This window comes from Sander lucioperca, chromosome 2 (genome assembly GCF_008315115.2).
Source record: "Sander lucioperca isolate FBNREF2018 chromosome 2, SLUC_FBN_1.2, whole genome shotgun sequence".
In the NCBI taxonomy this organism is placed as follows: Eukaryota; Metazoa; Chordata; class Actinopteri; order Perciformes; family Percidae; genus Sander; species Sander lucioperca.
Genome location: NC_050174.1, coordinates 14,046,956 through 14,059,113, shown reverse-complemented (window position 1 = coordinate 14,059,113; position 12,158 = coordinate 14,046,956). Strand labels below are relative to the sequence as shown.

The 12,158-nt window shown below is 38.2% G+C and overlaps 1 protein-coding gene across 1 annotated transcript; it reads right to left on the bottom strand.

The window, feature by feature from the left end:
• Nucleotides 1-503: 503 nt before the first annotated feature.
• slc6a4b (solute carrier family 6 member 4b) lies at nt 504-8,417 on the bottom strand. Its single transcript, XM_031309312.2, has 13 exons — nt 8,132-8,417; nt 7,008-7,142; nt 6,590-6,809; nt 6,302-6,440; nt 6,058-6,192; nt 4,612-4,715; nt 3,418-3,545; nt 3,204-3,316; nt 2,885-3,016; nt 2,590-2,689; nt 2,367-2,467; nt 1,663-1,830; nt 504-1,549 (listed from the first exon to the last, which is right to left on the bottom strand). Exons 1-13 carry the CDS (start codon nt 8,355-8,357, stop codon nt 1,469-1,471), a joined length of 1,782 nt encoding a protein of 593 aa, XP_031165172.1. The 5' UTR covers nt 8,358-8,417; the 3' UTR covers nt 504-1,468.
• Between the last annotated feature and the right edge of the window lie 3,741 nt (nt 8,418-12,158).

Genomic DNA, 12,158 nt, shown 5'->3' with positions numbered 1-12,158 from the left:
TAGTTTATACACATCTGACTAGTACATAAACCAGGTTGAGAAGGACGGAAATCACACAACAATGATCACCTTGCTCATCACATATAAATAAAGTATAAAGCGCTTTTAGATAAGTTTAACATGTAGCAAAGACACAAGTGATATGCTGTGTGTCTGCAAAAAAATATTTGATCAGACTTAAATTAGAGAATGAAAACATTGGAGAGGCATAATATTAATAGAACCTTTACAATGTTTGTACATACAGTGTATTATTTAGGCAGATTAAGGCAAAACAGGCTATCTGTAGTTAAATGAAGGCCTCCAGATGAAGATCAAAATTTATTTTGAATATGAAGAACCAATATATTTACAGTTGTACATAGTCCAACTGTACATATTGTACTGTATCTCCATGTAGTACATAGGCTCTGCATTCTATAATGCCAATTCTAAAACAACACACTAAATTAATTAATTAAATTCAATTAAAAATATATTTTTCTGAAAATTAACTCATGCAGTCTTTGTCTGAGTGCCTCACGTATCTCTATTACAAACACTTGTAGGGAAAAACAGAACATTTTTAAAAGACATATCCAGCAGCTGGTGTGAAATCCTATACAAGCACTGTATTACAGATCTACTATATAAATATGAAATACATCATTGGCAAAAAATAAAGGAGGGCCTGTAATTTTCTGTCAAACTGATTTAGGTATTGTCCTATTTAATCTCTCTCACTGTCTGTCCAGCAAAAAAAGTGCTTAGACTTAGGTCCAACAAAAACACACAATATCTGTTCAAAATGGCACAAAAATACAGCAGAGCTGGTGAGAAAAACATTAGCTGAAAAACTGTAGAGTATGTTGTCCACTGAGAGGATAAACAGCCCACTGAATACAGTTTTTTATTACATGAAATTACATGCAAAATGCCGCTGCCAAAACTGTACTAACCTCACTGTTGCACCAAGTGCAACACACCATTGTTTCATCTAACTTTCACAAACTACAAAAAATACACAACTTAACAAGAGAAAATGGCCCCATGCAATAGAAATAATGTGCTGAATGTTACATATGGAAATACGTGTTTTTATTTTCCTTGGCATATTGTTCTCGTTAGATAAAGACAGCTGATTAAGGGGAAAAGCAGAACATTAAGTTTAAGTAATCGCTACTGGCTCCTATACCCGCACGAATACAACACTTGAAAATGGCAACAGGTGAAGCTACATATTATAGATCTGAATACACACATACCACAGTAAGGTATGAGTATTGCTATCTCAGTTCCTCCTAAATTACAAATTTAGCAGCATTTACCATTTTACAGAGTGTACATGTGCAGTGAAAGTTGACATGTTGGACATCATCAGCAGGTAACAGTCGTGATGTCAGATGTTCCAGTTCAGTCACAAATAATAACCTAAAACTGTGGTTTGAATAGAAACTACAAGCAGGTTTTTTTTCTTGTGTTATTCTTTCTATGGCACAATAACCATGTTGAGGTTCTCAGCGTGGATGTCTGGTATGGTCCTCTCTGGTCTGAGACAAACCGCCAACCTCTGTGGAAAACCAGACAGTCAGAAGTTAAATTAAAGGAAAATGTGTCAGGGCAGTTCATGTTTTCAGCATTTTGCACACTTTTTTTTTTGTCCTCCCTCCGTCATCCACTGACCTGTTTGAGAGATCCAGGGGTCCACACCAGCTTGTAGACCATGTAGATGGGGATCCACATGAAGGATGAGAGGCCAATCATGTATCCCACTGTGATGCTCCAGTCAGGGTACTTATAGTCGAACAGCATGAGGGGCGGCGCTTTCAGCAGGGAGCTCACTATAATATACTGAGAAGAGATGGGATACATATATTTCATATTTCAACATGTAAATGTAACTTTTGTATTCCAACATAGGATTGGGGAAAGGTAATGTATCTGTCACACTTCCACAGAAATATCTAAAGGAAGTCATGATAGTGTAATAATGCAAAATATCAACAGGAAGACAACCAGAGAGATGGATTCAAATAAGAGAACAGGATATTAAACTATATGTAGAGAAGGGAAATTGACATTTGCCTGAGCTTAAGGAAGATATTTCATTTAGAGGAGGGTTTAATCTACAGAACGGGGGTCAGCTGTTAGGTCTTCAAAGGCCATTGGTCCAGTAGTCTTGATGTTACACAGAGCTTGTTTTGTTCTGGTCCACTTTTGTCCATTGATCTCTGGATGACTTAAATGAATGATGCTTATTTGATCTTATTTAAGGACTACAGGTTGGATATTTCCTATCTGGTGCTTTTTATATAACCTCAGTAAATGTTAGCATTGTGGACATGTAGCTCCACTTGTTGTAAGGATCAGAATATTTCATATCTTACCGCTAGAAATGCTGGACTGATGGCAACCCAGCACACCTTCCAGAATAATCCTGGAGATTTGCCCAGCATGGACTGAACATCATTGCTAAATCTTTTGATGCCTGAAAGCAACAAAATTTGTTTTTAATACACTAACAACGTATTTGATTATTAAGGGTCATCATTTGACACTGCAGATAAAAGACACTGAATACCAGTCAGTCGATAATAATCTCTTGTTTACCGTAGAACCAGGAAACCGCAATGACCTCAAGGAAACCCACAGCAATAATGGAGCATCCTACTCCAAATTCCTCCAGCAGCTTCACCACATAGGCACCACCCTGTCAATAACATTGTACACTGACTAATAACATAATCCATCATCAGACTGCAAATGTCACTTTTTAATTCACTGCAATGTATCCAGAACCACCCAAACCTTACTATAAATGTGATTGAAAAATAATTATTTGAACTAACAAGGGGTTGCATTTTGTTCTCTTTGGTTGAACTAATTTAAAATGTGAAGAACTTACATTTGTAAGAGTGCTTAGAGAGCCCAAAAAGCAGACAACTACCAAGCCCAGAACAAAAAGTTCACGTCTGTGAGCAAGATGATCTGGGTATTCGTCCAACACAGCAGTGATGATCGCCTCCAGCCCACCAAACTGAAACACACAGAGAACGCTGTTATTGTAAGATAGTTTAAAATATACATTATTATATTGTAGCTATATTAAAGCCATTCAATTTATGTAGATGCTTTTCGTCAGTATTGCATTCAGCTGAATAGTTTTCTGTTATAAATAAGTGGCCGTGTGGACACCATGTACATCCAGAGTTCCCAGTTCTTACCGTGCTGTCCAGTCCCAGCGTAATCATCATCACAAAAAAGATGATTGCAAAAAAGGTTGAGCCCATCATGTTTGCAATGGCTTCTGGGTATGTTATGAAGAGTAAACTTGGTCCTGAAAGCATGAACATATTGAATATGAAGAGATCAGGGTAAGCATTTGATTTATAACCAAGAGTCTTCTCATGATTTTAAATATGAAACTAATTTGCTGACCTTTATCCTTGGCTACATCCTCCACCTCCACCTTCCTCATCTCTGCCATGTAGCCCAGCACCGTGAAGATCACAAACCCTGACACAAAGCTGGTCAGACAGTTCACCAAACTTGTCACAATGGCGTCACTGTTGGGGAAGAAATGAAACCCTGTTCAAGGATACGCGGCATAATAATTGTCATTCATTAAATTCTTCTTTAAACCAAATCTTTCTTGCTATCTGAGCGAAACGCTGTTCAATACTTTGCTGACCCTTCTGACCTTTGTTTGATGAGCTCCTTTATATTTTCTCTTCAGCTTTGTGTCTGACACATGATGATGCTGCTGGATAGCAACCATAGACATCTCGCAACAATACCCTACTGAAGGATGTTTGCTGTGTGTTCATTAGAGATGTAACAAATCTGTCTTTGGATGAATCAATAAGCGTCAATCAGCATTGCTTTTAGTAAAGGAAAATCTTCCATTTGCAGGCAGCCTCGGTAGAATTATTCATTAAGTGTTTTAGATAAATAAATAAACATCTGCTTTACAACTCACACTCCCAAAGGACTTCCTGTAAGTATTTATTTTTTAATTAATGTTTGGAGCCAGAATTGGTTTGTCAGGTACTTTGCAATTGAAATTTACTTTTCTAATTTTTATAAAGAAGACAATTGAATGTCAAAGAATGCATATACACCATATTTGTTCAATCAAAAACAAAATTGAAAAACAAAATTGAAAACCAAAAGTGGTCTGGAAGTCAGTATTGAAAAACATCATTATCACACTGTAATGTGTTTGAAATATGTTTGATGGTTCAGGAAATGGCAGCATCCAGTTTCATTCATGATCTGTGTATTTCCTCACATGCCACTCTGCTCTACTAATCACATCAGACACACACCCACTGTTAGTCATACTGTACAGTTTAATCTCCTGTGTACAGCTTGGCATTTATACCCAACATGTAGTATTCACCACGCCTGCCTCTAATAACATTGTCTCGACCACACTGTCTTATTTAATGCATAAGCATAAATCCCACAGCTGCTCTTGGAGTTCTGACCATGTATTGTGCACTTAAGTTATTAAACTAAATCCTTTAAATCAACAGCAGGTTATTAAGCTGTGTTCAAGCCACAAATGTAGGTTCACATGACTCAGTGTTTGGGGGGGGGGAGGGGGCTACATTAAAGCTCAGCTCTTACCGATAGCAGTTATTTGTGAAAGGGTTGTAGCTGGAGAGGGCCAGGAGAACCCCAAACCCGGGCCCCAGTGAGAAGAATATCTGAGCAGCAGCATCCACCCAAACCTAGAAAAGACAGAACATTACAGACATTACACTTTCCAAGACTTCATTCTGAGATGCTTTAGGTTGCTATTGCATTTAACAGCATGCAAATAGAGTATTTCATACACAGATTAGAACTGGTTTCTGCCAGGTCTTTCCTTTCAGTGATTTAAGTCACCCTCCAAATGAAATAAATATCTTCAAATTCCCTTTTTTATTTGTGTGTTCTGAGCCTTTAGTATAATTTGCCAAGCAGTAGAGGTGTTGTGTCAGTCGTATAGAAATCTAGTTGTCGCACAGCTGTACGCAGGGAGATCTAAAGAGCAGCACGCATTCGGCATTAAAAAGAAGAAGGCAGCGTTGGATATTTGTGAGGGAGACAGAAAGGGAGGCCTTTGTTAATGGGCAGAAAATCTAAACCAATTATGCATCTTATTATCCTGCTCTGTGGCTTATTTATGCATCTCATTTCGTCTCATCCATATTCTCTTCCAACCAAAGCACTCACACATATTTAGCAAACAACCGCAGTGAGCTGGAGAGGAAAATGAGGATGTTTCATAGATCTAAATAAAAATATATATAGGCAGATTCTCAAGGATCTAGTGTGTCGAAAGGAATGAAGGTACATATTAAACTACTGCCTCTCATGCTTGGAAGATATAGATGTATTATTTTATTAACACAGTGCAGCAAGTTAAATACGAATCAGGAACTCCTAAATGTTAGCAGGACAGTGGAGAAACACATCTTAGTCACAAGTCTTTTTGGAAAGTTATACACAGCGAAATGGAGCATATCATTCAATTTTGTTTTGCATTAACCATACAAACTTCTCTGAAAGAAATGGTTGACAAAAGAGATTATATATGTTAAGAATAATATATGCTTTGAAAAAACATGTCCACATCTGTCAAAATAAATAACAATAATAGGTAAAATTAAACATATGGAATAAAATAACATACACACTAAGAAACACAACATGCAGTGATGAATCATTCCACATTACCTGGGGCAAACTAACTCAGTTTATTTATATCTGCATGTATTTATGTATTTAAGATTATTTCTTTTCTGTCTTCATCTTCTTTCTTATGATCAATCATAAGGTTGAGCACCTTTTCAATACTGTTGAATTGATTTTTGCTTTTAATATAATAATAAATTGAATTTATATAGCGCTTTTCAAAGACTCAAAGGCGCTTGAATATGAATCCTTGATATGGATCTTTTAAATTAAGAGTACATAATTCTCAAGGGACCAAACATATGCTGTATGACCATGCTTTTCTTGTTAGAGAAGAGTGAATTGTAACCTTTTCTGACAAACCAGCTGACTGACCAACTTTGTACAACTCACACTGGTCTCCAGCAGCTTCCCCCACTGGGGTTTCAGGTAAAACACCACACCTCTCCAGGCTCCTGGCAGAGTGGCACCTCGAATTAGCAGGATGAAAAGCACTATGTAGGGCAAGGTGGCCGTCACCCACACTACCTGGTGTGGAAGAAAGAGATAAATTAGAGATCATAGATGTATGATTAAAGTAAGGAAGATACACAATTTTCTATACTATGATGGTAATGAAGCAACTGCAATGTGTTACCTTCCCTGAAGTCTTCACGCCCTTCCAGAGGCTGAAGTATACAATGGTGAAAATGAGAAAAAGGCAGAGCATCAACTGCCAGCGAACACCCCCGACGTCTCTCAGCCCTGATGACTTGTGGATCTCAAGGACATTCCTCCTGTAATGATAAAACATACACATCCACAGTTTCAGCATGCAAGACAACATTTCCCGTACTAAATCACTAGCCGACAATATTTGTGTAGAGTATTACTGTTAAGCTATTTATATATGTGGGTTTTGTTACTCACACTTACATGCACTTACGTGTAAAATTCCTCTGCCGGAGACTTTGAGGAATTCGTCCAGGTGACGTTGTCAATGCCAAAATAGTTGGTGCAGTCGGGGGTGTTCCACACATTGTCACAGTTTGTCCAAGGCAAGATGGTTGAGAAAGAGGAGTAGAAGTAGAAGAGGGCCCAGGCAATGATGGTGTTGTAGTAGAAGGACACATACAGGGCGATGATACAAATGGCATATCCTATACCTGAAACAGAAGAGGAGGAAGTCACCTGTGAAATGTCTATAATGATTCACTGGTTCTTTTTGGGGGATACATTTACAGTGATCAAATTACTTTTGAACAACATAGAGATAGAAGATTCAAATGAAAACCCTATCACTGAGTCACAGAAGGTAACTATCTGAATATCTGCTGTTGAGCAGTGCAGTGTAAGGGCCTCACCTTTGAAAATGGGACAGATGTGTTTCCATATGGATATGGCTCCGGTTCTGTGGAACTGTCCAAGTGCCAGCTCCATGTAAAAGAGTGGCACACCACCAAAGATGGCCATCAAAATGTAGGGAATAAGGAAAGCACCTGCACAGAGATGCATGAGGGTACATGTTATGTAGGGTTTTTATGTGAAGGTTTTGATGACTGTTAGTCTGTCTGGTGTGTAATGACAAGGAGAGGACATTTATGAAGTCAAGAATGAGGACTTAAGAATTACAAAATGAAAAATGAATGAAAATGTGAAAAAATGAGACTTCTCATTGACCTCATTTTTACATCTGCTAATTAAGCTATGGTGTAAGTTTTGGAATAAATAGAGATTTACAAGAATCTAAATATTTATTTGATCAAAACATGGATATTCACACACAAAATTATAAAACGATATGTTTATATAATCTCCTCCTCTCGTTTATTTGGTTTTTAAATCTTCTTTATCTTTATGCTTTTTCAATCCTGTTGGTATGTGTTTTTAATTGTATTTTAAATATTGTCTTAATGCCGTTTTATGTCTTGTCTGCGTCACTTTGAATTTCCATGTTGGAAGGTGTGTGTATAATTAAACTTGCCTTGCTTTACAACCGGATTGGCTGCTGTAATGCAACCGACCCTAGTTGCTGATGTTAAAGTAGGACTAAGTAGAGCACATCCTTTTCCAAACAAAAAAACATAATGTCTGATCCAATCAGAGAAAAAGGGTATTAACAAAAAAATGGAAATAAAGCGCCATAAAACGTTTGAATTTGTGAAGCTCATGTATTGTAAAAACATTTTTTTTTAGGAAAAGTGACCAAAGAAAAGTAGGCTAGATCAAGGTCAAGGTCGTAGGAAAAGTGTTAAAAGAAAACTTGTTAGTGTTGTGAAGGCTACGATGCGCACTTCAGCACCATGGACAGGTTCTGCAGCCAGATGCGCAGCTTCAGTCTGTCCTTTGAATAATCCAAAGCCAGAGAGATTGAATCGATTGAAAAGTGTTTGCAAAGTGGCTCCTTACAATAGACTTCAAGTTACACAAATCCTAATTTATGAAATGAAGCTGGATTGGCCTGGTTTAAAATCTCTAAACTACTTACCGCCACCGTTTTGATAACATACGTACGGAAATCTCCAAACATTTCCCAGGTCCACTGCAAAGCCAATGACAGACAAGAGAAAATCCATCTTTTTGCTCCATTTGTCCCTGGAGTCGGTCTGTGTGATGACTGGCACCGGGACCGCGTTGTTGGAGCTGTAGCCGGGGCTCGGGGAGCCTTGGTGGGTCAGACTGCCGGCCATGACTGCTGAGTCCTGTCGGGGCATCGGACTGTGAAAAGTCAGTCAGAGGAGCAGCTCCACAGAGAGGAGGATGTTTCTCCTGTGGTGATGACAGGAAGGAGTGGGAGGAGTTGGTGGAGCTGCAGCGGACACTTGGGGATACCTGTTAGTGGAGAAAGATCACAGAAGTGTTTTTTACTGATAGCAGTCTTGAACACACTTTCAACCAAAAAGCTCAAGCCGATTTAGAGGTCCCAGGTGTTATTGCTGATCAATAAGATGGGTGTGAGTAAGTTAAGTCGAGCTTAAACTGACAGGACTGCAGCTCTGCTCACTTTTAATTATTTTTTTCCACTAAATAATTAATGAATTGTGTTTTTAGCTACATGCCATTTCATTCAAATTTAACAGCAACAGGATGTCCAAAAAGTAAATACTGATGTTAATGGTTTTCAGATTATCACCCTTCACTGGCAATGATGTGACAGGCAGAGCTCACCACAGTTACCTTTTGCTGAAATCAACTTTATTGTTGCAAATCACATTCACACATTCACACAATCACAGCACCAGATTTTTGAATTGGACATTCCAGTATTTAACTAGAGGCTTTGAATATATAATTTTCCATGAGGTTTCAGGCCCCCCTTTTCAATGGAAAATTAGACATTTTAAGTCTATTTGAGTTCTGATATTCCAACAACATATGAAAAACACTGGTCAATGTTGTGTTAAAGCCCCTAAATGTGAGCTTATGATAGAATATATGTTTTTATTCTGTTTAAGCAACAGGTTGCCCAGAAATAAGTAAATACTAATTTTACATGAAAGGTTATCAAGATTTATATCTGCTGTTTATCATCCTTCAATAACAATGATGCATACGCAGAGCTCTATCTTCACACAATCACAGTAGCCTATATATACACCAGAATATATTCTTTTGAACAACATGAGTTCTGATCCCATTTGAACAATATATGAAAAACAGTGATTACAGTAAAGGAAGCAATCTCACCACAATGTCCATTTGGTGGTTGTCCTGTGACTTTCAATCATATCACATGATCTTCACCAGCAGATGGAGTTGCCCAGTTGTGGAATTGTAAATATGTTTGAGCATTTTTAGGACTTCTCATCCATGTGGGCTTAAAAGCTGAGGTCCTTTGAAAACAGCAGTTAAGAAAACAATCTTACCACACGATCCATTTAGCTGTCTTGAAGCTTTCTAACATAATCTTTTTCTACATGCTGCCTGGCCTCTAAATGTAAAGCTGGGGACTTTTTCCATGTCTTTCTTTGCAATTTCTCATTTTCCATGTACACTTTATAAAGTAAAGTATATCTTTATAGCACCTTTCTATGTTGGACATCACAAAGTGCTTCCCGATAAAAGACAAAAGCAAGATAGAAAAAACAATATAATAAATATAGAAGTAATAAATACATTAGGCTATAGATAAAATAAATAAAACAATGTAAAGCCAATAAACAAGTGGGTCAAAGCTGGAGAAAAAGTTAAATTGGTAAAATGGTCAAGGTCCTATTCAAACCAATAAGCAGGCACTTCCAAGGGTTGGATATAGAACGCTATTATAGCACCTTGAGCCATCTTGCCTTTCTGATCCTTTGTTAATATAGTTTGGTGAAGACAGTAGTAGAGAATCACAGAAAAATCATTAGAAAAAAACCTAATAGAAAGACATAATCAAATCCACCGCTTTTAGCACTGAGCACATTGAAAAGGCTGCTAACTGGATATTCAGCAATCACACGGGAGAGAGTGCATCATATGAAGTTACTTTAGGAAATGGATATGACACAGAGATAGGACAAGAGACATCCAGCGCCATCATAAAATTGTCATTTACTAAGAGTCAAGTGGCAGCCAAACAGTCATGTTACATGACTTCTTGTCTGGCTACGTTACCTGAAGCTGGGAAATGGTGAACTGGAGATTGTTTATTTGTTAACTGTTAACGACAGAAAGATACATAGACTTTTTTTGCATAGTTCAGATTCCTCCAGATGTCTTCTCTTTGCCAGAGCTAGGATGGGGAAGAGTAAACAATCAGCCAGAGGAAAAGGGCTGCGGTTGCTCAGCCGAAGTGTGGTAGCCCCTGAGGGTCAAAAGCATAACAACATAACAACAAACCATATAGCACTGGCCTTCTCTAACATACAATCCTGTCAGTCTGCATTGGCACACATGGGCAGAAGAACATCAGACTGACAGGAGCCTCTATCGCAAGCCCTGGTGCCTGATAGAGCATGTCGAGTCTAATCACACATTGACGTGTGCATGTTGGCCCTCTCTGCTGACAGACAAACAGACATGTACATGACACAGCATTGTTATTTCTCAAATTTAGGATTTGATTTGAACTGTTTTCTGCTGGCCCCATTGTAAACTCTTCTTATCTCCATTGTCTCTTAAGCACATACAAGTGATTATATGAGACTTTCCTCTTCACTGGAGTTAGGATTTTCTGATCATCTGCTGAAACGTGACAACGTCAATCCACGTAGACGTGTCTATGTTTCTGCAGATTATCCATTTCACTCTTTACTGTAAATAAATGCTGTTGTTTGTGAGTGTTGAATTTACCAACACATACAAAATAATACTGTTTTCCACCATTGACAAGTAAGCAAAGGCAAGCTAGAGAGGAGCTCTGGTGTGCTGTTAATACTCAGGCAGAAGTCCTGGTATGGCATTTGACAAGGCATGCCATTACCTCACATTATCTAAAGCCGCTGTAAATTGTGAGTCATCCCAGCAAGGGAATCCTGGGTTGAAGAGGATGCTTGTGAGGAAAATAGAGCAAAAACTGGGACCAAAGAACAGTTTTCAGAAAGAAGCAGGAAGAGGGCTACTTGTTCTCAGCAAAAGACACATAAACTGCTGCTCTGAAATAATATTTTACATCCCAAAATAGCACTTGAATGTCTAATTAGTCTAGTTATTGTTTTTGGTCTGGTATTATCATGTTTAAACAAGTGATTAGGACTCAGGGTTTAGAGCTTCAGGACAATAATCACATCTTAACATGTTCATCCACAGAATGTGCATTTTGTTGGTTCTGTAAACTATGAGGGGGCAAGGGGGGGTCTCAGTCTGTCATCCCGTGTTATGTCCTCCATCCTTTCACCTCCTGATTTACCTGATCCGATCTGCAGGCAGAAATGCACCCATGGCCCAAAGAAACTCCACACTCCAGTGCACTGAAGCCTACCAACCCCTCCTACTCATATTTTGACTCAGATGGTTTTCCTAAACATGTTCTCACTAATACAATACACACTTAAATGTGAAAGTGTTGCTGGATGGGAAGAATGATTCTTATTTAGATTAAAGCTGAAAATGTGTAGTTCATATGGAATTAATTGTTTTCTTTTAGGGTCTTGGGCATAAAAAATGACACAGTCGCCATCTTCTTGACACTATGCAATGTAACGTGTGTAACCAGTACTAGGTAATAAGTATATTATATATAGTAGATAATAAACATCTCAAATTTCCTGGCATACTGCATGTACTTGTTTCTTTACCAAGAGCACTGAAGTAAAGTTAGATGTCTATCAGCATCACTATTCTATTCTTGATATTAAACCAGAAATTCGACCCGCTATGCCCCAAGTGTTGAACTCTGGGCGTTTTTACCAAGTGTAGGCTATCCAGCAACAGGTGCTCTGCAAGTGGAGCAAATTTGCTTTAAAATGCAATGTAGCCTATCCGATTTCTGGCTCATCATAGATGCTGAATCACATAAGTGTTGAATGACTTGACCAGATGAATACATTTTTTTAAAGATCTTTGAAGATACATATATATCTGGTTCATCA